The sequence below is a fragment of the Eschscholzia californica genome, unplaced genomic scaffold (genome assembly GCF_041429995.1).
Source record: "Eschscholzia californica isolate CP2 unplaced genomic scaffold, dmEscCali1.0.p SCAF_2, whole genome shotgun sequence".
NCBI classification, from domain to species: Eukaryota; Viridiplantae; Streptophyta; class Magnoliopsida; order Ranunculales; family Papaveraceae; genus Eschscholzia; species Eschscholzia californica.
The window spans coordinates 15,236,018-15,263,266 of record NW_028238309.1 but is presented as its reverse complement, the minus strand read 5'-3'; the positions used below and the strand labels follow the sequence as shown (position 1 = coordinate 15,263,266).

The window sequence follows — 27,249 nt, the reverse complement described above, 5'->3', positions numbered from 1 at the left end:
TTTTCCAATTTAACTATAACCATAATATACTGATCATGTGAGCAAAGTAAAACTTAAGAAAGACAAAAAGAATACAACAAGAACAGTAGTACTCTGAATAAACTTAAAGATTTCTGTTAGTCTGTCAGCTATCTCTGCTAGTTTGCCCTAATAATCAACCCATTTCTTTCTTTTCCTTTTGTCAGTTTATCACTCTTTCATCAGATCTATTTCAAGTAATTAAAACCCTTAACCTAAGCTAACCTGCTTACATTAGCAACAGTACTGTCCTACTAAAGAGTGTACTAGTGTCAGATTCTTCATCAATGAAAATTCTCTCTCTCACTCAGTCACTCTTCTTATCATTCCATCCCAAAAATGGGTGTCTGAAACACTGAAAGATTATTAGGTTTACCATTTTGACATACAGGAGTAGATTGTGTTACCCAACTTCCATAACCATTTGTACTATAACCCTCTTGTTCTTGTTCTTGTTCTTGTTCTTGGTGATTCTGAAGACATCCACTAGTACCATTAAAGAACAAACTGTTGTTGTTGTTACTGTTATGATAATTATTTGGATCAGAACTACTTTCAAATGATGAAGATAAATCCATGGCTGACCCATTTGCAAATGAAGATTGTTGATAATGGTGGAAACTAGTGTTATTTTGAGAAGCACCATTAACAAGATTAGACCAATAATCAGATGATGGATCTTGTTTAATGGGAATACCAAAACTTAAGGTTGTTGTTGATATGGAAGAGAAATCTTGATCAAACTCATTAGTTCTAGTATCTGTAATCGATTCGGAAGTAGTTGATTTGGTTTTTCCTGTGATACCTCCTATTGGAAGATTGCTGATAGCTATACTTTTTACGTCGTATCTACTCATATCGAAGTTGGTGACTGCGTTAAGTCCTCTGAATTTTATTGCTGCGATATCATAAGCTTCTGCTGCCTCTTCTTGGGTGCCTGTTTAATTAACAAAAACAAAAAAATTAATTAATTTGATGTTTAGGAATTTATACGATAGGGAGATGCTAGAGGGCCCAAATTTTTGGGCATTTTAATGCCCAGCTGATGTGGAATCACTAAAAGAAAAGAGTTTTTCAAAGTTTGACTACGGTGGGGACCGCTTTTGTTTCTAAATGAGGAAATATGTCACCCTCTAAGTACCAATTTCAGTGGCGGTAAGTTTACTCCTTACAGGTCGGTCACCGGTTTAGTTCCGCTTGAACTCACTAGGGTTTACGACAACCATCGAAAAAATGTTACTAGATCCCCTACCCTAAGTACTTCCTCAAAAAGAAATGATATCTCCTTATAAGATTTAAGAGAGTGAATCAAAGGAGACAACTCTCTCTTCTTTTTTTATGCAAATGCATTTTATTGTACTTTGACAAACTTTATGGTCAACAAATTATACAACTTTACTTTTCTCAATTACTTATACTTTTAGATTTATAAAATCATAGAATAACTAGGTTGTCATCAAACTCATCTTCCATTAGGTTATCTAATTGTTGGACCCCACAAATAGAATTTGTTGTATAAGGGTGGTATATTAATGAATCGGAAATGCTAAGTTTAAAAAGAAATTTTTTTTTCTAAAGTTATTGAAATTGGCTAATCATCGAGAATAACTTACTGAAAGTTCCCAAATAAAGATCTTTATTTCCTGCAACTCTTCCAATTCTTGCTTGCCATCTTCCATGTTGATGGTGTCTAGAGAAGGAGAAGGAGAGAACAAGAGAAGACCCATTACAACCAATTCAAAAAAACACACAAGAAGCTAATTCATATTAACTCAAGCAAATTGAAACAAAATGGGTAGTATACCTTGTCACTCCTCTATAAATTGAAGCTCCTCTAGAAAACCCACTACTTTTTCTGTCAAAAAGAAGAAGTACCAATAGATTCATATTAATCTCAAGTCCTTCATTAACCCATTAAATTTCATCTACCCACCACCATTCATCCATTGCTTTACATAGAAATACAAACATAGAGAGTGTGTTGTGTGTACCTTCTAAGTGAAGCAACAAATTCCTGCCTTGTCATATTTGTCATATCCTCAAGTTCTTTCTCATAATTTGAAACCTAAAAATCATCACATTTGTTTAATAATTAGTAAAATGTTAGAAATGTTAATAAGATAGCTTGATATTTATCGAAATGTTAGAAATGTTAATAAGATAGCTTGATATTTCTCGAATAAATTGTCACGTTTGCTTATTTATCGTCAACCTAGCAACTAATGAAATAATATGTTTATAAGAATTACAAGAAAAGATTGAGTCCATTTGTAATGGCCTCGAACGTTAACATTTTATTTATTTCAAGAACCTCAGTGCCGCCATATTCTTATCTACGTATATCATGTTATATTCGCTTCAGGTCACTAAAATCTCGGAAATATATCCTACACTTACCGGAAAGTTAGTAGTTGTGGTTGGACCCCAGTACTTAAGAGCTGCGAGATCGTAAGCTCTAGCCGCTTTATCTTCTTTATCATAACCACCTAAATTAATTCAAAATGATAAAAAAAAATTAATTACTAATCAATTTCTCAATTCAATATAAGACAGTCAAAATTTGATGATTTACTTCAAATTAAAAGACTTACCAAGATAAACTGTAGAGATAAATCCAAGGGTATATCCGTCAATTCACCACCAACATTCAATCAAAAGTAGAAATAAAAAGAAATCAGAAAAAGGAAAACATTGAATGCGCATTATAGTCAAATAACTGTGACAAAATCTAATGCGAGCCCTAGGGTGTCCATGACTAAGCTTGACAGTCAATATTAACCGTTAGATTGAACTTTTCGTACTCTTTATTTTGTCTAGGGATTTGAAATCCTTACATTCCTTATCGTACATTATTTTTCATTCAATTCTTGCTCAGATTGACATTCATATCCTTAAATGTCAACCGTTGCTCACCTCAAAGGCGCACATTAGCAAAAAATGATAAAGTCTAAATTAAAATTTGAAAATTACCTTGACGTCCTTTCCGACTTTGCCCTTCTCTTCTACAACTATTGTCCCATAAATGAGCTTCATATCTACCCGTCCATCTATGCCTGAAAACAACAAATATTATACAAACGGCGCATGTTAGCTTGATTCATTCCATCCGAGTTGACTCGGTACATGAACGAGTTTTGTGGACTTCAATTCTTAATTCTCCTTATGACAGATAAAAAAATGATTTTAAGCCTGAAAATAAGACAGAATTCTTCTAAAAATTGATGTGATCGGCTCTCATTGACTCGTTCGTATGAAGAAAAAACACTCATATCAATAGTCGCATTAGCTATCAGACTCAAGTGGGTTTCATTTTCGTCCCAAATATCATTTCTCAAAACAACAAAGTTTCATGTCTTATTTTAGCCCCAAAAAAACCCACGAGACTTCTGATTCCGATCCAAAACTCTCAAAATAACTCACTGAGTTGAACCGGTTATATGGCTGAGTCGACTCAACAAAATTATCTTACCTTGTAACTCCACGGTAAATCGAAGTTCGTTGTCCGAAATTATCAACAGCTTTTTTGGAAACCGGCGAAGTGGCAACCGGTGCAGCCACCACCGCTGTGGTGGGGAGGGTAGTGCTTATAGTCTCCATATGATGATGATGATGATGATCAAGAGTATTAGTACTAATATTAGGGTTATGATTGAGTTCATTCATAGAATACCCATGTAAGAATAAACTAGCAGCAATATTTTTGAGCTCAGAATCATAACAGAGTGATGTGGTTCCGGTGGTAGGTGTGTCAGATTGAGTAGTAGTAGTAGTACTCTGATCACCGGAAAACTGATAAATATCAGCAGGACTTCTTGTAGTAGTATTAGTATCACAAACACCAAGAAAATCTTCAAGTTTAGGACCAAAGTTAAATATAGATAGATCAGTAGTACTAGAATGAGAAGTATTAGTAGTTGGGGTGTCATTGAAAGATTCAAGTTGGTAGTGATGAGTGTTGTTATTTGAGAGAGAAAACCCTAGCCAGTTTTGTGAAGAATCCATTTGAGGTGAAGTTTTGAGATGAAGTGGGAAAGCAATTTGGGAAATTTGTAAGTGATGAGAGGGAGGGTTTGGAGAGAGATGAATGTGAAGAGGGAGAGAAGGGAGAAAGAGAGGGAGGGGACACAGTTATAGAGGTAAGAGAGTAAGAACACAGACCTGCACAAATTTCGAGGTTTGTAGAAAAATACTAGTAACATATACAAAAATGAGCCCTTTAACAAAAAAAAAAATATACAAAAATGATTAAAGTGTATTGTGTTCATCTTTGTGACCGCTTATCATACGGGGCAATTTTTTTTATACTTTATGAGAGAGTATTCAAAAAAAGGAAAGAGTATGCAAATTAACCCACCTAGTTACTCGATCCACCCACCTCTATCTCCTCTTGGTCTATTCGGGATCAACGTCTGCGTAGCCGACTACATTAGCCTTTTTTTTTTTAGAGAATGCAAAATAGTTTCATTGATCAAAGAAAAGCAGAGTGGTAGCTAAGGAAGCTAACCATCCCTAAGACAACAAAAAAAAGCAAAAGATTACAATTGAACTGGCTTATAACCTGACCATGACATCCCAATTAGTAACAAATTGACTGAACTGAGTATTGTTAATCCAATCCTAATTCGAGGCCCAAAAGTAAATTATGCTCTGCACCTTGACGATTTTATTCTCTACGGATTGTTCAGTATCGTCTTCTTCCTCCAAAACTCGGTGATTCCTCTCGAGCCAGATTGTCCATATGATGGCTGGAGGGATACACAACTGAATAAAAGACTTTCTATCTGTAATCTTTGAAACTTTCCAGTTACTAAGAACTTGAGAAATGGTATGGACATTAATGCCGAAAGGACGATAAGGATATGTAGAATCCCACACTTTAGATGTGAATGGGCAAAGAAGAAAAAGGTGAGAAGAGGTTTCACAGTTTAACTTACACATCGTACATCTGTTTGACATAATGGATCCTCTTTTTATAATCATATCCATAGTTGGGACACCATCTAACATAATAGTCCAGAGAAGAAATGACACCTTTGATGGGATAAATTTATTCCAGAGAAGAAATGACACCAAAGAAGAAACCCACATAGTTTTGACGCTTTGATTTACACAATTTGGAATCTGTTGGTTGATTATATCATCTTCGCCAATCTCAGACCTTCTAATGGGAGGTTCAGACCTCTCACACTTCTATCATCACACTGAAGAACCAATGTCTCATAAGACTGTTTTCTCTTTCCCATTTGACGTGATACCGAGTGGCTAAAGAGATTTCTGCTCTTGATGCTAATAATTAATACTTGGACTTTGACTTCTTTGTAACTTGACAAAGACCCTTTGGTAGTAAGTAGGTCTACGAAATCAAATATCGCCCTGATGATTCTATTGAATGATATAAGGCGCGACTTGCTGCTAAAAGTTTTACCCAATTAAAAAGCGTCGACTACAGTCAAGACACTTGTTCCTATTGATAAACTTGCACAGTGCGTGCCCTTCTCTTTCTTGCTTCCATTAAAGGATAGGCTTTGCATTAAGTTAAAAATTAACAAGGTGACTTGGATGAGGAAATATATATGGCGATTTCTCTTGATTTTCAAAAATCCGGAGATAACTAAGTTTGTCGGTCTAACAATTCATTGTACGGTTTAAAGCAGACATTTTGACAATGATTTACCAAGTTTTCCGTTGAATTACATGCTAAGGGTTTTACTCATCCGACCATTCTCTTTTTTGCTCTTTCCACAATCTAACTATTATGTAAATCATTGTTGTGTCGAGGATGCCTCACTCTCTTTGACCACACCTTACAAATATTTCTTGTTAAAAGATCTCGTAAGTCTCGACTCATTTTTGAGACTCAGAGGTTTCTCACCCTCCCACTAGCATTTTTTCTTTGTTAGCGGAAATATATTGGACGTTCTTTGGGATTTTGGCCTTAGATTCCAAATTCAATAAACTAGTGTATTCCATTTAAAGAAAATGGAAAAAAATAATAATATAATTTAAAATTTGAATGCAGGATAAGAGGATAATTGAGCAATGATGGTGAGAATCTAGTGATCCCTTGGTAATTGAAGTGTTGTGATTAAATTGAGGAGCACAATAATAGAATACATAATAATGTACCTGATCATCTGCTAAAGAAAACAAAATAGCAAAGCAGGTGGTGGAAGCCTTTTACGGGACGACTCAACGGTTCCTCTTTGTCTCTCTCTCTCTCTCTTGATTGATTTATCAAAGGTGAGTTGACCACTTTGACGGCCAAAGATGAGGAGAACAACAAGAAGACATGATCGTAAATAGAAAGAGTTTTTATGTACCCCCTCACTCAGCCACTCTAATATAGACCAAGTTTACGTAGGCCTAAAGCAAAACTTATTTGAGTTCTTAATTTTTTTTTTTCTTTTTGGATATTGACCATAATGGTCATTATAAAGACATTAATCCATTGATACGATCTGATAGGCTCGATAATTGTCAAAATATTACTAATCTAGGGCTGACAAAATTAGATGGTCTAAAACCTGACGAATTAAATGGTATAAAGTCCAAAGAAACTACTATATTTATACCCAAATTCAATATTTGCTTCCATGAAATGGAACTAAAAAAGCTACTTTATTTATACTCAAATTCGATGTGTGCTTCCATGGACTCGAACCTGGGGCCTCCACATTGCAGAGTATATACACTTACCAACTGGACTACTAGTTGTTGGCGAGTTCCTTAATTATATGCACTAAAAAAACACTTAATTTTTTAATTTGTATTAGCAAAAAAATATTAATTAAAAACAAAATCAATTTATAGACATAATTACGCACAATGATTGAATAACTCAATTTAAAAAATATAAATCAAGCCTTTAAAAATAGAATTTTTGGGCTTATACCCCAAAAAACGGGTCCTAATAGTAGATATAATCCTCTCTAATCCTATAAAGGGTTTTAAAACCAAAAAAATAATATAAATGGATATCTAGTCCATTTGGTCTCATCTAGAGAGAAAACACAAATATCTACAATAAATATTATTTCATATTATTTCTCTCCAATCATGTTTCTATTCAAAGTAAGGATATCTTCATTATTTTCAGTAACGGAAACTCTTTATTTGATCTCTCTAAAACCGATTCAGTTGACAAACCTCCATTAAACTCAGAAAATTTTCTTCTTCTACATTATATTGTTGTCCACATTCATCATTTATCAGGTTTAATACTTTCGAAATCTTTATAAACACCATTGTTAATATCTAATATTTCTTCTTATAACTAAAACCCTAATTATTTCGCTCTATTATAAAACGTATCAGATTTATGATACATATCTATAAGATCTGTTTACTAAATCATTAACTTCGAATGTATGATGTTTATTTTCTCTCTCTAAAATTTTCATAACTGTTTAAAATTTTTATGTTTATTCCTTATTCAATGATTCCTTCAAAGTTAGTATGTTATGTTTGCATCCAGTGATAATATCATATTTCTTTAGATCTATGTTTAATCTTCTGTTGTTTCTGATATTTCGTAAGATCACATTATCAATCATCAATCGAATGTTTGATGTTTATTTTCTTTTTCTCTCTTAAAATTTCATTTATGTTTTTGATCTTGATGTTTAATCCTTCAACTCGAGTTTGACATTATTGCAATCAATCATCATAGCAGATATCTTTAGATTTGTAGTTTAAGCTTAATGATATTCTCATTTTTTTTTTCTTCAGATCTGGTTTTCAATCCGTACGGATTTGTGAAACATTTGTTTTTTCGTACGGTTACTCATAACAGAATTTACATTACATGTACTTTATCGTAAATTACCACAATTTCTAGTAAATTATGGATAATTTATAGAACATTACCCGTACTTTAACACCAAAACAGTACTCATTTCATTAGTAGAAATACTTCGCTTTACTATCAAATCTCGTGTACTTTGCAATAAAGTATATCTTCATGTTCTTACCATTATGTATATAATTTACGTATAAGTGCACATAAATTATGTATTTTTTATTTACCATTACGTGTACTTTTCACCCAAAACAGTAGCCTTGATAAGTTTACCAAACTACTCAAAACCTTTAAATGTTGTCAAAATTCGACAAACATTATACATAATTTACGAAACTGTACATGTAGTTTATAATTACAATATATGATTTTTTTTTCTTTAATGTATGTGTATTTATGTGTGTAGATTTGATATACCAGATGAAATTTCAAAGAGAATCATCAAATCAAAGTGAGTCAACGAAACTAATGGAGAGTACATGGATAGGCACCATTTTTGAACCAAAGATGATTTTGTACTTTTTTTTTGTAACAGAATGTAAAGGTTGTGTAATGTAAAAGAAATTATGTGTAATGTAAAAGAAATTATGTGTAATTTATTGAACAAGACCCACATACATTTGATAAATTATGTTGTATACTTGACAAATGATGGTTTCCTTGTCATAAATAATACATAATTTACGTATTTGTTTCATAATTTGTATTCTATGTGTATTTATGTATGAGTAAAAACGAAAACATATGTTGCTTTAATGTTCCCAGAAAAATATACTATTTCCAAATCTGAAAGTTAAGTGAGAGAAAGTGATATATATGTTTTGTATATTAACCCCCAAATCACGCTAAATTGATCCTAGAAAATATACTATTTCCAAATCTGAAAGTTAAGTGAGAGAAAATTGATTTGAATCGAAAAAATTTACATAGTAAGAAAGAGAAAATTGATTTGGTTTCCAAATCTGTAAAGAGAGAGAAAATTGATTTGGTTACGATTTTTGTTTTGAATTGATTTGGAAATAGATTTGCTTTCCAAAACGGTTAGAAGATAGAGAAAAATCAATTTCGGATTTATACGTTAGCTGCTTTAAATCCCCTAAATCACGTCCACATTAGAAACATTCCAAATTCACCCTGAAAAATTAAAAATCCAGTGATTTTTGTAGGAGGGACATGGACGGTAGTTATCTCATAAAGAACGGGTTATTATGTCCATAATGTAAAAGCACTAAATATCTATATTTTGGGAAGATTGGATCATAAACCATTTTTAAATATTATTTTGGTCTATATACCCACGGACCCTTAAAAATACTATAGTAGCTTTTTAGTGTAGAAAACATTGAAACCACAACTTTTCTTTTTTTTTTGTTGAAAGAAAACGGCAACTTAATAAGTTGAATTTAGGGTTATCAAATAACCCCTAACTTTGTGACCAACTTCCTGCCTAGCCCCTAACTTTATAAACTATTTTAATGTGACCTCTTTTTTTTTGTTACCGTTAGCATACCGTTAACTAGTCATCACCTTCTCTCCTCCATCTCATCTTTTCTTTGCCACCTCATCATCTTCATCGGCGAGGGTCGCCGGCCGGAAGTTTTTCCAGCCGGCGACCTTCAAACATTAAATTTTTTTTTCTCCTTTCTCTCTCTCTCTCTAAAAATTTAACAGACCTTCAATGGTCTGTTCAAGAACATACCTCCTCTCTAGATCTGATTAGAGAGAGAGGAGAAAAAAAAGAAAAACAAATTTTTAGACAGAGAGAAGAGAGAAAAAAAATTAATGTTTGAAGGTTGCCGGTCGAAAATTTTTCCGGCCGGCGACCCTCGCCGGTGAACGTGATGAGGTGACAGAGACAGAAGATGAGATGGAGGAGAGAAGGTGATGACTAGTTAACGGTGTGCTAACGGTAACTGAAAAAAGAGTCATATGAGAATATTTGATAAAGTTATGGGCTAGCCAGGAAGCTGGTCACAAAGTTATGGACTATTTGAGAAATAACCCGTGAATTTATTAGCCCTCACAAAGAGGTCATTGTCTTAGATATATTACCTAACCTTTGGTAAGTATATATCATGTGTAATAACTTATGCTTTATCCTCAACAAAAAAAAAAAAATTATGCTTAACTTTATAACTTATTTACTCCTATAATATTAAAATATATAAATGACTTCATTTCAGAACGGGAGGATTATTATAAAACCCAAAATTAGGGGATAATAGGAAATTAGGCTCAAAACTGAATAACATTGTCAAAACATTCATTTTGTAAAAATACAACTTTACCCTTCAAAATGATATTTTCCGCCCAAATCAACGTCAAGAACATTTTTGAACAAATTTTGGTTTGCTCTCAACAATTTTGTAAATTTTTGAACGAATCTTAGTTTGTCTCAACAATTTTGTAAATTTTTGAACAAATTCCTTTTTGCTCAGACATTGTTTTGCCAAAATATTTCGCATTTTTTCTTATGCATTTCACATACACAAATTGACACAAACATTTTGGCTAAAAGATTTTTCGTTTTGTCTTGTGAAAAAAATAAATGGTTTTCGCATTTTTTGTTTTGCTTTCGACAAAATTATTTAGACTAAAACATTTTTTGATTTGTCCTTTCCAAAAATTTAAATGTTACGCTTAGTATCCTCTGTATTTGACAAATCCATTGATGAACAAATAATATTTTGACTAATGCGTTATATATGTTATTAAGAACATAATTATATATGTTGTCAACATTTTATAACAAGTTGAGACATTATTATACATGTTGTCAGGGCCGTGCCTGAGAATTTAGGGGTCCAGTGCCAATTTCAAACGGGCCCTTTTGTATGACAAATTTTTTTTTTTTGAAATAGTCAAATGTTAGTTAGATAAATTTAACTATCATCTTCTCAAATGCGTGACTCTCCAAAATTATGATTTTAACTTGGAATGAATTTGAAAGACAGACAACATCCAAGAAAAAAAACAAGACAAATTTTGGAAAGAGATATTCGCTAGAGTGAACGGGGGCTTGTGATTTGTCGTCTTTAATTGTTATTTGATGTGCAAATACTATAGAAATCAAAATTTAAGGTATTAAAATCAATCTAAAATTTAATATGGCTCATTTAGCTAGCAAGGAGTAAGTATTATGCTCTAAAAAATTAAAAGCAAATTGTTATTTTTTTTTTGTTGAAAGAAAGCAAATTGTTATTTGATTGCAAGTAGTATAGAAATAAACATTTAAGGTAGTAAAATCAAACTATAAAATTTAATAGGTAGCAAGGAATAAGTAAAATGGCTCTGAAAAAGATGAAGGCAAATTGCCAATACTTGGTTTTGAACACGGGACCTCCCGTACGCGACCTAAGTAAACTCACCAGTAGAGCTAGAACATCTCTAGTGATTCTATTATGATTTTATTTATACTTAACGGTCTACCACCTTAGGTGATAGAAATTGGGGCCCCGTGTGGTGGGGGGCCCTGTGCGGGCGCACGGCCCGCACCCCTCACCACACGGCCCTGCATGTTGTCAACATCTTATAACAACACAATGATATATGTTATCAAAACATATAAGAGTAAAAATGAAATTATGAAAAAAAACATGTTGTCTTGTTAATAACATAAATACATATGTTATCACCATTTTGAAAAATATTTAAAAAGTGAATTTTTCTTTTACATTATTATTTTTAAGTGGGTTTTTTTATTAGGGTCTAGATTATTGATTTTTCACTCATTCTTTCTTTCAGTCAGCAGAAAGGTATCCAAAGCAAGTGCTTAAATATGTGTGTTTGGACGTGAGGAAGGAGGGAGAATGCACCTTAGACCCACTCCTTTGACTCAAAGGTTCTCTCTACCAACCAGTGACCTAAAAAATATCTAGGTATATAAAAAAGATGAGAGAAAGTGGGGGCATGCGTTGGGGTGTGAGGAAACAAGAGGCAGATAAGGGAACACCTTGGACGAGCTGTGGAGCCCGCTGTGAAATAAAGGAGGGAGCGCCGCTCGTAATCTCTCTGCCTCAATCCATTATTAGTTATCCCCTATTCTCCGTTCCTTTTTTCATTAGATTAGATTATGCGATTAATTTTGTTCTGGTACGAATTTGGGACAAATTGACTGGTTTGATCCGTATGCATCTTTTCACCCCTCCACTTCTATTCCTCACTCTCCCATTTCATCTCACCCGATCTCCACCTCACCTCTTCTCCCTCACTAAGAGGGCCTCACCTCTTCTCCCCCACTAAGAGGGTACTACCCTGTAATTTTCGATTGAAGAACTTTCATAAATAAAATTCTTTTAACTTCTTCTTCTTTTTACCACCACCATATTTTTCTCATTTTTCTATCTCCCCCACTATCTCTTTATGTGTCAAAGAATGGAGAACTACCTTCGTCTGGCTTTCGAAATTTCAGATCTAGATGAAGAGATCTCTTCGTCTGAATTTTTTTAGATGAAGATTTTTTGTCTGGTTCCAATATTTGAAGAGATGTATATAGATATAAAAATCTCGAATCTAAACAAAACTTTTTCATGCAAAGGGGGTTCTTCCTTTCGCCAAAACAGAAAAAAGGGAGAGCGAGACACACAAATATGATGTAGGTGACATTGGTGGTGGTGTTGGCGAGAAGAGGAAAAAGACGAGAGATTTTTTTAAACAATGTTTGCCGGAGTGAAGGAAAAGAGGGGAGTTGGAGAAAGGTGAGCCGGAGAGAGGGGGAGCTGAAGTGGAAGAGTGAGAGAGTGAAGTTGAGGAGAGAGATATAAATAAAAAATTAGTTACATACATTAAGGTCAACTTTGAAAAAATACAAAACAATAACTTTTGGAGACCAAAACGAACTGCTAGACAGAAGTGGGAGTCAAAATAGAATTACTTAATTTAATGATCAATGTTTCTTCTTGTGACAATATCATTGATCCATTTTTAATGTAACATTATTTATCTTTATACAATGCAAAACTAAAAAAAGAAATTTGGAAACCTGATTAAACAAATTTGTTCAAATAGGGGTCATAATAATATTGACCCGCTTGCAAAGTTTTTTTGACAAAAAACTCCAAGAGTTATTCCGTTTCTTACTTGATATCGAAACATTAAGAAAATATAATAGGAAGATACACACATGGGTTTGTATATATAAAGACTCTTATTTGTCATTCTAATGACTTTACTCATCTAAACACAATTGTCCAGTTAACGGATTTATAGGGGTATGTCCTTAGGATAAACTACTTTCACTAAGACTCAAACTATCGTTTTTAAGATTTTAGAGGGAGATACAAACTGCTGAATTAAGAGTCGAGTTGCTTATGTTGTTTCTGCTAGAGTTCAAAATTTTATTTCAACTTTTTTTCAAATCTTAAAATTCGTCTAAATTACATTTACTTAGGATAAATGAAAAAGGAGAGATTTTTTGAGGAGAGAGATTGTCCCGAGTGACGTCAGCTAGGGTTTTTTCCCTTTCTCCTTTTCATCTTCTCCTCTCAACTCCTCCGACGGCGCATTTATTGTTCGTGAATTTACTGGCTCTTTACTCTCTCTGGCGTGAATTCCTCTCTCTCGGGAATCATCATCTTTCCTTATTCCACTGATTTACGCACTCCTCATTCATAGCACCGGTGGAGCTACCCAATCGACGCGGCTGAAGATCCACAAACAGATCCACTCCTCATTACTTCCCGAGGACTACAGTGCTGTATTTCTACTCGGAGTAAAGACAGATAGCAGGTTTCACTTGCCTCGATCACGCAACCGTCACATCTCTGTGCTTATCAATCAAGGTGAATTTCCTCTACTCACTCTCTCTCTTTCCCTTCTTTCTTCCTGTTTCTCTCTCTCTCTCTCTCTAGCGACTTTCTCTCTCTAGAATGTGGGTCGTCGTCACCGGAGCTCGAGAGTAGGCTGCTCTGGTGGTGACATCCCCCCAATCCCCTTGCATGCAATTGAATCATGGTATTTTGGTGTTTCTTGGCGCTCGTCGTTTGTGGTTTGTCTGGCTCCTCCTCTTCTCTACTATTTATACTTCTCCGGTCAATCTTCTGTTCATCCTGGTCCAAATCCATAAACTTCACCCTCTTTCTCTTCCTCATTAGTTCAATGGCTTCCCAATCAACCCTCACCTCTAGGGGTCGTCTGTCCATTCGTTTCGGTAAACCATCAACTAAACCAGAACTTCAACCTATCTCACAGAGATTCGTGGCTAGGTGGTGTAACCCATATGAGGCCTCACTCAACTTCATCAAGAGTCTTCTGTACCCTCAGTCTCGGTTCTTCAGAGACTGTGACTATGCATTAACCCAAGGTCCGATCAATACATTTCTGATCAAACCCAAGAGTCTTTTTGTCTTGAACGCCCTTAACTATGGTAGACCCTGGATTCTTAGAGGGTTATTGTTGGTTCTCAAGCAGGTGGAGTTCCCTCTGTCCGAGGGAACAGATGATCTTTTTTATGAGCCTTTTTGGTGTACCCTTTATCGCATCCCTCTCTCTCTATTCAAAATAAAGTCGACCTGGATGCCATTTTTGAGAGTATGGGGAAGATCATCCAGATCCGTCCTCGCAACTTAGGGTGTGTCAACAATCCGGTTATTCGTATCCGATTTCTCTATGACGTTCGTTCACCTTTGCTGGCAGTCATCAATCCCATCTTCCATGATTCGGTGTCGGAAATCAAGATTAGTTATAAGAAGTTTCCAGGGGCTATCTGTCAACATTGTCGTATTATTGAGCACCCCCTGAATCGTTGTCCCCATCCTCTCCAATATTACTTCTCTGGCGAGGATGAGCAAACCGATTCTGATCCTATGGAAGATAATTTAGACGAGACTATCATTGCTTCTCCTGATCATGTCGAACCTGTTCTGTTAGCTCCACCACCTTCTCCAGTTCACCACCCTACCCCTCCCCATCTCCTCTTTAACCCCTCTGGAAAACGTAGCCGTGATCAAGTCAGTCATCATTCCATCAGTTCTACTGAGTTCTCTGAGGAGGATAACCAGATTCAAGCCATGCTGTCGGACAACCAGGAAACTCGTGCTCTTCTTGAAGAATCCATGATTTTGTCTCGTAGTCTTAACATTCTTGTGCAAAGGGATGAAGGGGATGATGTAATCCCACCAGTCCAGTCTAACTAGCTTGTCTAGCTGTTCATCTTGTTTAGGTCTTTAGTTTAGTTGCTGTTTCTTTTTAGTTTGTTCTGTTTTGGGCCTGTTATCTTTTGTTTGTCTCTCCTATCTGGTACTACTAGCCATAGTTCTTGCCTGGTGTTCGCAGGCCTGTTTGATCCCTAAGCCCTGAGTCGACTCAGACTCTAGGGTGGTGGTATCCTTTTGGCCTTTGGCTATTAGTACCGTGGTAGGGTGGCCCTCTGGTCCTAGTGGGAGGGCTTTTGTGGTTTTTGCTTGTCTTGTGTGCTTATTTGCTCTGTTACTTCTGTTTAATTATGTATTACTGTTAGTGTTTGGTATTTATGTAATTATCTTAGTTTGGTTTTATTTTGTTCTTCCTGCTTTTCGTTGTTGGTTTACTCTTGTAGTTTGCTTTTGCATTGGTTGAGCTTTATACACTCTGTTTGCCTCGTTTTCGTTTAGGAGGTGCCTTTAGATTCTGTCATGGACCACCCTAATTCGGACCTTTCCATCTTGGCCTGGAACATTCGTGGATGGGGCCAATTCTTAAACCGTAAGCATCTCTTTGGCCTTATTAAGCAACACAGACCTGACTTTACCTTCCTCTCGGAGACTAAAAGCTCCACTAAGCATCTTAATCAGGTGCTCAAGTTTTACTCTACCGTTGACTTACATGTGGTGGAACCGCATAACAAAGCGGGGGGCCTAGCTCTTTTCTGGACCAAAGAATATGATGTAGATATTTTGTACTCGAATGATCACATGATTCACACTAATTGCTGCCACAAAGAAAAGGGTAATAGATTTGTCCTCACGGGCTTCTACGGGAGCCCGTATAGAAAGAATAGAATGACCCCCTGGAACATGCTTAGTGATCTCAACGTTGACTCCACTGTTCCTTGGGTGGTCATTGGCGACCTCAACACCATCCTTCATCCGTCGGATAAGGAGGGCGGTAGAAATGAGATCTCTAACCAGATCGCTAAGATTAATATGAAGATAAATAGTTTGGGCCTTAAAGATGCGGGTTATAAAGGCACCACCTACACCTGGACTAATTGGCAATTTAAAGGGGCTCTTATTAAAGAGAGATTAGACCGTGCCCTCACGAATCATTCCTGGTTGATGGATTTCCCTGCTTCTATGGTTACTCATCTTCCAGGAGTTGGTTCGGACCACATCCCTATCTTGCTCACCACCGCTGCTTTGACCCATCTGGGCAAACGCCCTTTCAAGTTCATTAGGACCTGGATGTCTCATCCGGAGTGCGGCGATTTTATCAGATCCCATTGGCCCTCTAATCAGCAATCTATTCAACCCAAATTGAATTATCTCGCCATTAATCTAGCCAGGTGGAATAAACAGGTCTTTGGTCACCTTGATACCAGAATTCGTAGTCTCACTGAGGCTCTCCAGCATGCTGACTGTAGTAATAGGGCTCATCAGCTTTCTCTACTTTTAGAAGAAGCCTATAGTCAGTTGGAAAGCTTGTGGAAAGAGAAATCTAGGAATGATAATATTCAGTTGGGAGATCAAAACACCAAATTCTTCCATGCTAAAGCTATTAATCGTAACAGAAAGAACCGCATTACTGCTATCAAGGACAATAATGGCTCTTGGATTCAGGGAGCTTTGGATATTGCTAACATCTTCTCTACCAATCTTTGTAGCATTTCCACTACTTCAGGGTCGCTTATCTCCGAGGACTTACTGAGTCTCTTCCCTCAGCAAATCTCTGACTCGTCTAACCTTGCTCTCACTCGTATTCCTTCGGAGCAGGAAATTCATGCTTCCATTATGTCGCTTAAAGCTGACTCGGCCCCGGGCCCGGATGGTTTTCCACCTCTCTTCTATCAAACCAACTGGGATACAGTGAAAGACGATATGATTAAGCTTGTTACGGACTTTTTTACCCTTTCTACTCTTCCTGAGCAGGTCAATCATACTCACATCTGTCTTATTCCCAAAACCAAAACCCCTCAGACTACAGCCGACTACCGTCCCATCAGTCTTATGAATACCACCTATAAAACCATCACCAAAATCCTGGCTAATCGGTTTAAGTCGGTGCTCCCCGACATCATTTCGCCCTTTCAGGCTGCGTACGTGCCGGGGAGGCAGATTACGGACAACATCATCATTAGCCAAGAAGTGGTCCACTCATTCAAAATCATCAAAGGCTCGAAGAGCTATTTCGCGCTTAAGCTGGACATGTCGAAGGCCTTTGATCGGATTGAGTGGAATTTCTTAGAGATCATCATGAGTCGGATGGGCCTTAGTCCCACGTGGATTAGCCTGGTTCATACCTGCATTTCCACTTCGTCCATGGTTGTTCTTATTAATGGTCGTCCCGGTCATACCTTTAATGTCAGCAGAGGGATCCGGCAAGGTGATCCCTTGTCTCCCTTTCTTTTCACTGTTGCTATGGAAGGTCTTAGTCGCCTTCTTGAAAACAACAGTCAGTCCACTCCTTTTCTGGGCTTCCCGATTCCTAAATCTGACATTACGATTAAGCATCTCCTCTTTGCGGACGATTGTATCATTTTTGGTCAGAACTCTCTGGACAATATCACTACCCTTAAGAATATTCTGGACACATTCTGCTCGGCCTCGGGTCAGATGATCAACTTCACTAAGTCTACCATATTCTTTTCTAAAAACACCCACCCGAAATTCAAACGTATGATCATTCGTGATTTCAAGGTCCATCAATCTTCTAATCTTGACAAATACCTTGGTACTCACCTCTTCATTGGTGCGAATAAACGGAAGTTGTTCTCATCCCTCATTACTCAGATCTAATCTAAACTCTCTAAATGGCAGACCTCTCTCCTCTCTCCTGCTGGCCGAGCTATTATTATCAAAATAATAGCTGCGGCTGTTCCCCGATACCAAATGCAATGCTTTGCCATTCCCAAGGGCATAAGCAGTCGCATCGAAGTTCTTCAAAGAACGTTCTGGTGGGGAAAATCTAAAACGATTCATACCATTAACTGGTCCGCTATCTGTCTTCCTAAGAAACTGGGAGGTCTCGGCTTCCGCTTACCTGCCCTGGATAACCAAGCCTTTTTGAGTAAGCTGCTGTGGCGTCTTCTCAAAGATACTGGCTCTCCTTGGGCTAAGATTCTCCGCGCGAAGTATTTCAACCATGATCATAAACCTTTGCGTGCCAAGAACCATCACTCGTGGTTCTGGAAATCCATCTCCAAGCAGGTGGATAATGTTACTAAATTAACCTTCTGGGATGTCAACAAAGGTACTAACATTAATATTTGGTCTGATTATTGGATTCCCAACCACCCTCCGCCTATAGATAATACTACTAATAGCAACCTTACTAAGGTCTCCCAACTTATTATAAATAACCAGTGGAATACGAATATTATTATGCAATGTTTTAACAGGGATATATCTAACTCTATTTTGAGCATCAATCTGCAGGAACATATGAATGACACGGCTCAATGGTCTCTGACCAAATCGGGTAAATTCTCTATCAAATCTATGTACTACTATTTGCGTACGGAATATAATGAGTATAATACTAAAGATTGGCATTTCATTTGGTCTCTTCCGATACAACCAAAAATCAAACTATTCCTGTGGAAATGTTGTACCAACAGCTTACCTGTGCGCAGTGTTATTGGACGATATTTGGATCATAACTTCGAATGTACGTTTTGTAGAGAACCTGAAACGACTACTCATGTGCTTTTACATTGCGAACTAGCTTCTGTGGTATGGTTTCACTTTAATATTTTCTCAGGCAATATTACTAACCTGGTTGATTGGATTATTTCTTGGAAAAGCCTAGATGAGCAGATTAGCGGACTTTTTGCTATTATTCTATGGCAGATATGGAAGCTAGGTGTGATAAATGTTTCTCTTCAACTAAGGTTTTACCTATGATGATTATTGATCAGATTCACAGCACACCAACACTCCGTAAGGAGCGGGTAATCTCTCAATCCCAGGATAGGAACTCCCTCTGGTCCCCACCGATGGCGCCTTTTATCAAGATTAATGTAGATGCCTCGTTCGTGGATGGCAAAGAATTTGCGGGTATTAGCAACGTAGTGTATGATGATCAAGCCTGTTTTCTAGCGGCGTCGGCATGTAACTTCAGAGGACAAAATGCAGAAGAATGTGAATGCTGGGCAATAGTCAACGCGCTACAATGGTCGGCTTCAAAGAACATTGCTTACCTTCATATCGAAAGTGATAATAGTAACATTGTTCAGATGCTCAATGGTAAACAGGCAGATATTGGGTGGCAAACAATCAAGCTCTTTGACCGCATACGACAGCTTGAAGGAAACTTCAAAAGAATTATTTACTCTCACGTCATTAGGGAAGGAAATTCTAGAGCAGATCAGTTGGCTAAATGGAGTCGCATGCACGGGGGAAAATGGATATGGCTAGCTCGATCAGATCTTCCTGTTTCCTTACAGTCTTCCTTTGTGTAGTTCTTGTGTTAGTAGTTTTCTCCTCAACAAAAAAAAAAAAAAATTACATTTACTTTATTATTGGCTTTCAAATATATGGTATAAATGTCGAAGATAAACTACTTCTACTAAAACTCAAAACAGTGACTTCTAAAATTGTAGAAGGAGGTACAAGTTGTTGAGTCAAAACTGACGCATTTGCTAATGTTGTTTCCTTTAGAATTTATCTCATCTTTTGGTTTTCGGACAAAAATAAATTCTTGTATTTATCATATGACATTAATTACGTTATTAAAATATATAAATTGAGAATACAATATAAAAGTCTTTAATGACTCTTTTTTTTGGAAATAGACTACAAAAGTCAATCATCACGAGACATTGATACACCATGAAAAGATAATGTAGGATACATAAAAAACTAATGAATATAATAAGCTTATTATTATCTGTTTTGAGTCCTAAAACCTATACACTTCTGTCTTTAAAAGTCAACTAAAGGGGCCTAAAATCCAGCTAATCTACTTCTGTTTAAAAGTCAACTAAAGGGGCCTAAAATCCAGCTAATCTACTTCTGTTTCTTATATATTCAAGATCAATAAATCTTGAATTTACATATTTATGAGATCAAATATGAGAGTTCACGGTTGGCGCCGAACCACTACCCAAGTAATGGACTGTAACGACCTCCTTAAACCATATAGTCTATCTCCATCTTTATTTAGTAATATTATGTAGGCGGCGGCTCTCCGGCGATGGAGACGGTTTTCCGTGATGAAAACAGTTTTCTCCGGTGACGAAGACGGTTTTTCCGGTGAAGACTAGGGTGGTTATTTTAGTAGTAGTATTGTATTAGCGGCCTTTAGGGTCTTTTCATTCGCGACCTTTAGGGCCTTTTCATTCGCGACCTTTAGGGTCTTTTCATCCGTGATCTTTAGGATCCTTTCATTTTTAGACTTTTACGGTCATTTTATTGAGTCTGTCTAGTCCAATTTCTTTCTCTTCACGAGGCACTTTGCATTTAAAGGTATTTAACTCTCATGAAGTTTTCAGAGGAGAGAAATAAGAATTCATCCATGTAAACATTGTGATTTAGTCACTTATTAATGGAATTTGTTCCCTTGGTTTCAAAAAAAAAAAAAAAAAAAAAAGTAATATTATGTAATTACACATCATATTATTAAGTATTTCAGTGTAATTCTTAAGTGGACAGAGATCATGTATGGCATGCACGTAAGGGTAATAACTAATAAGTATATCCCTCCAAATGTATTATGTGCATAGAATACCCAAAGAATATTATTTATACATTATCTTCACCCTTGCTTAATTTGTTGAACGTTTGTTCATCTTTAAAACCGTGGGCGCTGATGAGGTGGTTTCAGCCCTTGGTTTGTGAGAACAAAGAAACTAGTCACTCGTACTCCTCCACATGTTCTATTAATTGTCTTTCACAATAAAACCGGAGAAAATATTCTTTTTTGGAATTATTAATTAAATGGACTTGGCACCATATAAACCTGCCACATGTCAGCCTATAAGACGGGAATGCTTAGGCATCTTATGACTAGTCTGATAAAATCATTCAACAAGTGTTCATAACCAGCATTATCAACACTCATTATTGATAACGACACTATTAGAATATATGGAGCATGGAGGTAAATGCCTAAGAATTATAATAAGAGTTCCAAGATCTAACATTACGTGTATTTAATTATTTGATTATTTGTTATCTGACTGAATAATGTCGTCGTTGCGTTTTATGTTGGTTTGTATCTTCTGTTTTATTAAGGGCGCGATTTTGGAGACAAAGAAAATCTCTGGAAAAGAATTAGTCAATAGACATTAATTTGGAGGACATATTCTTTTTTTAACCCAAAAATTGACTTGATCAAATATTGTCACATAATCTTTATCGTCTATCTCTCTGTCTCTCTTTCTCTATCCCAGTCTCACATTATGTTTCTTTCTCTCTCACTATATCTTTCGCTTTCACTGGCTATCTCTCTGTCACTCTCACTTTAGATCCCTCTCCTTTCATTGTAGATCACTCTTGTCTCCCTCGCCGTAGACATATCTCTCTGTAGCTTAGTCTCTCTCTCTCTCTCTCTCTCTCTCTCTCTCTCTCTCGAGTTTTTATCTCTCTTTCTCGCAGTCTCTATCTCTCTCTCCCTCTCCCTCTCTTGCGGTCTGTATAGATCAATCTGTGGAGATCACAAAGTTCATGGCCACTAAACGCTTTGTGTTGTGCCCACGAAATGGCCAGGGCCACACAACATTCGACCTTGACACTTAATTTTTCTTCTTCTTCTTCTTCTTTTCTTTTTCTCTCTCCTCTCCTTCGTTGGAGTTATAGAGAGAGAGAGAGTAGAGTGGAAAGAGAGAGTAGAGAGAAAAAGAAGAGTGAAAGAAAAAAAAGAGAAAAGAGAAAGAGATTAATTTTTTTATTGTTTAAAGGATGCCGAAATTTGGTCGGGCGCCTATCTTCGCCGAAGAAGATGATGAGGTGGCGATAGATGATGTGGAGGAAATAGGTGATGAAATGGAGGAGATAGATGGAGAGATGAGGTGTGTTAAATAATTTTATTTATTTTTAAATGAAATCCATTTTGGCCCCCTAGTTTGTTCTAAAAAGATTAGAATTTTTTGGGAATCAACCCATGTTTAAAAGGGGGTCGATTAAATGAATTCCATTTTGACCCCCTAGTTTGTTCTAAAAAAGTTTTTTGAGAATCAACTCACATTTAAAAAGGGGTTGATTTTGAATTTACAAAACCACTTTTACAAAAAAAGACAGTTATAAAAACAAAAAAATTGATTATCAAAGTTAATTGACGGTGTTAACAAAATTAGATTAGTTTTGAATTTGAAAAAAATAAGGGATAAAAAAGAAAGCTGGTCACAAAGTAAGGGAAATAAAAAGTAAATTTTTTTTCTTGAGACATTTTAAAATTAAAAACTGATACGTTATCTTGGCAACCAAATCAAATTCTAATTTTTCTTTTGAAAGATGGAAATAAAATAGATAACCTCTCAACAAGAAAATACAATAGATAACATTTAAATTTTTTTAAATTGAATCTTGCGTTAGGGATAATGATGCTCCAAATAACACCTCAACAAAATCTTAAATAGGGTTTTGAATTGGCAGTGGACGACCTTCTCTGCCATCTGTATCCGAATCACTAAATTGTTAAACAGAAGTATAAGAAAGCAAAGGCACACCTCACGTGTTAATCTACCACCAGCACAGTTTACAAGGTGAAGTTAGGGGATGGCAGTCTGAACGGGGTGACCGAAGGCGTCTGAACACGTGTGCTGATACGCCCATGCAGAGAAAAGCACCAGAGACCAAGGGGTTTGTTTTTAGGGTTTTTTAGACATGGGAGCAGATATCGAAAAGAGAGATAAAAAGTCATGCTTCAAAATAATTTCTAAAGAGATAAATAAAAGAGAAGGAATCTAGTCAAAGGGATGAGAAAGTGGAAGAGTTAAAAAAATGATTAAATTTTTAATAGGATCATGTGCTGTGTTAATCTCTCTATTTCAAAGTTTCCAACAAAAATTTACCGGCTGGAACTAGGTTTTCATCCATCACATGCCCCCTTACCTCCTTTTAACTATATTATTATATCTGCCCAATTTGTAATTCTATAGTGGGTCGATAATATGTCACATAAATAGGTCTAGCATTTTGTTAATTCATGTTTAAAAAGAAAACAAAGCAATGTGTCTCACTTCTTTTTTTGGGTTCCCTTGTGTTTCCTCAATCCTCACACTTTGTTACATGAACTGTACACGCAATCAGATAGCCCAAACTCTAAATATTTTTAACATATATATATTGAAAATAGAATACTCCTAATAAGGTCAGAATATAGTCTCCCTTAGATTCTTAACTGGGTTGACTCAGCCTAATAAAATACAGTAATATCGGCTGGATTATTTTAGAATCACTACTGATTCGTGTCGTCTGACACCCATTGCAGTCCTGAACCGGTCTAGTTTTCAAACATTTGAATTTGATAATCAAAATAATTGAGCCGGTTTGTGTAATTCTTCTTCTTTTGCGTGTTTATAATCAATGGCCGGTGGGATATATTTTCACATTGAGTTGGGCTCATTATGAAGTTCTTTTTCTTTCACTTCTTTACTTTTTCTCTTCAAATAAAACTTTATTATTTATAGTTCACTTAAGGAATTAGAATGAAAATCTATTATAGATATAACTGAAGATAATATATAATTTAAGGAATAAAATCACCACTACAACCCACCAACAATCATTCATCACAAACACCCCAAAACTTAACACACCATTTAGGAAGTTGATTTTTATTACATTAATGGAGAAAGTTGGCATTGATGATACTCCATTAATGAAGAAGTTTGATATTAAAAAAGTTATAATTGTGAAAGAGGTTGACGTTCATTGTTCCGAGTGCCAATAATTATTAGACTTAGAGGAAATCCAACTAGGCCCGACTGAAGCCCAAATTTCAAAATTTTGACCTTAATCGGACCCTCCAGCGTCAGACGGTTGACCGACGACTTCACTCGACCCTAACATTGGGGTCGACTGAAGTCTCCCCAACATGACCGTTGTGGAGCCAATGGTCATGTTGGGGGTCCTTCCTAGCCGTTGGAGAAAATCCAACGATCATGGGTTCAACCACTATTTATAGGGGTTGAACCCATTCATCTCATCACTCTAATCTTTCTATCTCTCTCAATTTCTTTCTCTATACTCTTTCAATTTCTTTCTCTTTTTCAAATGTTTCTATATTTTCCATTTGATCTTTCTACAATGGATTCACTAGATACTAATGAAATCTCTGGCGAAAGTTATATGGAAATGTTGCCCCTTCTTCTGCTTTTTTGTCCGCTCAATTAGGGGTTGATGATGATGAAGTATTTGATGATTCTTGGGGGCAAGAAGGGACGACTTCAACAAAGATAACTAGACGGGAACCGTATAAGCCAGATGAAGATATTTTACTTGTTTATTGTTATTTGAAAATCACATTTGATGTAGCTGTCGAAAATTATCAGAAGTATAAAGTATTTTGGCAAAAAATAGCGGATGAATGTAATGCTCATGCAAAGTATCAACACACACTCAGGAGTTGTATATCTCGTTTCAGTGAGATAAACTCTAAATGTCAAAGTTTTATCTCTACTTTGAAGTTAGTAATTTAAATAAAGTTCCAAAAAGCAAGGAAAACAGTTATGACTGGATAATTATTCAAACTTATAATTCCTTTATTTCTGTTTTCACTTCATAAAATAAGCTTAAAACATTTTTTTTTTATTTCAGTTAAAAAGAGCACTTGAAATGTATAAAAAAATCACCAAGGAAAAGGCTTATGATTTCAACATGTTTACAAAATTTTGATGACACACAACAAGTGGATTTTAGACATGTCAGGTGAGTCAACATCCGGCAAAAGAGATTCTAGTACCAATCCATTAAAGGAGGCCACTTGGCCGTAAACAAGCCAAAGTAAATGCAAGAGTTGGAGAAAATTCCACACATTCTACTGCTTCAAAATCTCTGAATGAGGGATATTGGAAAAAGAGAGTAGAAGAATCCCAACGTAGAGCAACAACAATGGCGGAAGCTATACGGGTTTAACAAGAGACCCTACGGGTTCAACAAGAGGCTTTACAAGTAGATAGAGGATACAAGAACCGAAAATATGGGATGTACTTAATGACGATTGATGCTAGGTCTCTCGACGAAGATGGTGCACAAATGCTTAAGGAAACGCGAGACGCTTATTTACCCGGGCATCCACGGACCCAAGAAACCCCTTCTAGCTATATTTAATTTTTCTATTGTTGTTTAGTCGTATATAAGTAGATTTAAATTTTTAATCAATTATTAATTGTAATCAATGTTGTTTAATTGAACTTATTAAGTAAATTGGGAAATTTCAAATTCAAATTTTCGCCCTCAAGAGAGGCTGGGGTTGGAGCTAAATTTTTGAGGTGGGGGTTGGAGTTAAATTTTTGAGGCTGAGCTGAGATTGAAAATTTTGGGTGAAAAAGTGGTTTTTCGGCCTAATACAGGCTGAGGTTTGATATACTCTCATAATAATTTAAATGTGAGATAGATTATTTTGGTGGCCAATACGCGGACAACCGTTTTTCTTATATGGACAACTATCTTATGTGGACAACGCAAAAAAATTAAATTTTTATATGGACATAAGTTTCTAAGGGGACAACTCTCTATTATTTTCACTCAAGTCCTCTTAGAATCAGATGTATTATTTGATGACCTCTCTCTTTCTCCATAAACCCTAGGTTAGTTTAGTCATCATCTCTTTTATAGCTTGTTCTCCATCATCACCCAAATTTCTAGAGAGAGAAATTCCTTCGAGAAGCATTGGTGGTTATGGCATCAAACAAAGGCAAGGGAGTTGTTGTAGAATCTCCCCAAAGACAAAAGTTAGAACCCTAAAACTCTAAAAGCAACCATGAAGAAGAAGATGGTACTGATGGCAGAAAATTAGAGAAGATGTGGAAGACGAAGATGGATCTGTTGGTTCCGACTCTGAAAACGATGGTGAAGAGGAAGATGAATATGGTAATATGGGTTGTGCAAAAATATGGCATAACAGAACATCACTTGCGACGAAAATCTGGCATAATCAGAAAACTTGCCAGATTTTCGTCGCAACTGTTATGCGATATTTTCGTCGTTTTTTTCCGAAAATACGGCATAACAGAAGCTAAGTTGCTACGAAAATCTGGAAAATTGTCCGATTTTGCCAGATTTTCGTCGCAAGTTATGTTCTGTTTTACCTCATCAATGTCATTAATGCCTATTATAGAAACGTCTAGAAAAACTTCTTCAGGTGCAGATTGAGTGATTTTGTCTTCTTCATCCATCTAGGGTTTGATAAAAAAAAATGGTAGAAACTACAGTTTACTTTTAGTAGAAGTGAAGAAAGAAGAATAAGACTAAGAAGAGATTTTGTCTTCTTCATCCATCTAGGGTTTGATAAAAGAAATGGTAGAAACTACAGTTTACTTTTAGTAGAAGTGAAGAAGAATAAGACTAAAAAGAAGGAAGAAGATGAAGAAGAAGAAGACAGTTTAGGTTTTCAATCTTTAACTATTATATTTGTTAGTAGTCCACAAGTTACTAATTATTAGTATTTAAGATTTTATGGAGTTGTCCCCTTGTTAAATCAAAGTCAACTAAGTCAAGCATAGTTGACTCGCATCGGACCCGAAAATAGTTGTTCTTATAAGAAAAACGGTTGTCCGCGTATTGGCCACCATTATTTTATGGTGATTCTTAAAAATAAAAATTAGATTTTTTGGACAAATTATTTTCTCTATTTTTGTAAATAGTTCGAAATTTCGGCCAATAAATGTTTTTAACAATGAAGATTTTTGGCCAATAGATGCTCCTAACAATGATGATTTTTCGGTATTGTCGTTCTTTTAAATTTTTCGTTCGAAGGTATTTTATTTCTTTTCAAATTTTCGGTCAATATAATTTTGCTATTTGTTTTACAAAAATTAAAAAAAAGGCAATATCGAAAATCATCATTGTTAAAAGTATTTATTTGTCGACATTTTGGGTCATTAACTAACATCTCGAGTTGTTGAAAGTTTCTGGCATATGGGTCGATATTAACTTTTGTGACCCGCTAAACCACTTTCAGGCCCAAGCACAAAATTGTGAACACGTTTAGCAGGATTGATCTTAGAAGCAGGTTGATCTCGAGGCAGAGCTTCTGTGAAGGCGGTTATCAATGTAAAGGGTATACATGTGTATTTCGGGAATTAGAAAGAGATCGGCGGTGCAGCAATGGGATTAGGATTTCTAGTGGCTATATAA

At 36.0% G+C, this 27,249-nt stretch overlaps 1 protein-coding gene across 1 annotated transcript; it reads right to left on the bottom strand.

Moving 5' to 3' along the window:
• Nucleotides 1-4,099, bottom strand: LOC147556469 (AP2-like ethylene-responsive transcription factor AIL5). Its single transcript, XM_086664377.1, has 8 exons — nucleotides 3,488-4,099; nucleotides 2,989-3,071; nucleotides 2,610-2,618; nucleotides 2,416-2,504; nucleotides 2,010-2,083; nucleotides 1,823-1,873; nucleotides 1,632-1,708; nucleotides 1-955 (listed from the first exon to the last, which is right to left on the bottom strand). The coding sequence occupies exons 1-8, from the start codon at nucleotides 4,018-4,020 to the stop codon at nucleotides 342-344; spliced, it is 1,530 nt and encodes a 509-aa protein (XP_086520503.1). The 5' UTR covers nucleotides 4,021-4,099; the 3' UTR covers nucleotides 1-341.
• Between the last annotated feature and the right edge of the window lie 23,150 nt (nucleotides 4,100-27,249).

Excerpts from the sequence above, each read along its gene's own strand:
- LOC147556469 (XM_086664377.1), bottom strand. The coding sequence starts at position 4,020 with ATGGATTCTTCACAAAACTGGCTAGGGTTTTCTCTCTCAAATAACAAC. Across the intron at positions 2,084-2,415 it reads CCACAACTACTAACTTTCCG|GTTTCAAATTATGAGAAAGA; the intron begins GTAAGTGTAGGA and ends GATGATTTTTAG. Across the intron at positions 956-1,631 it reads TCTTTATTTGGGAACTTTCA|GCACCCAAGAAGAGGCAGCA; the intron begins GTAAGTTATTCT and ends TTAATTAAACAG.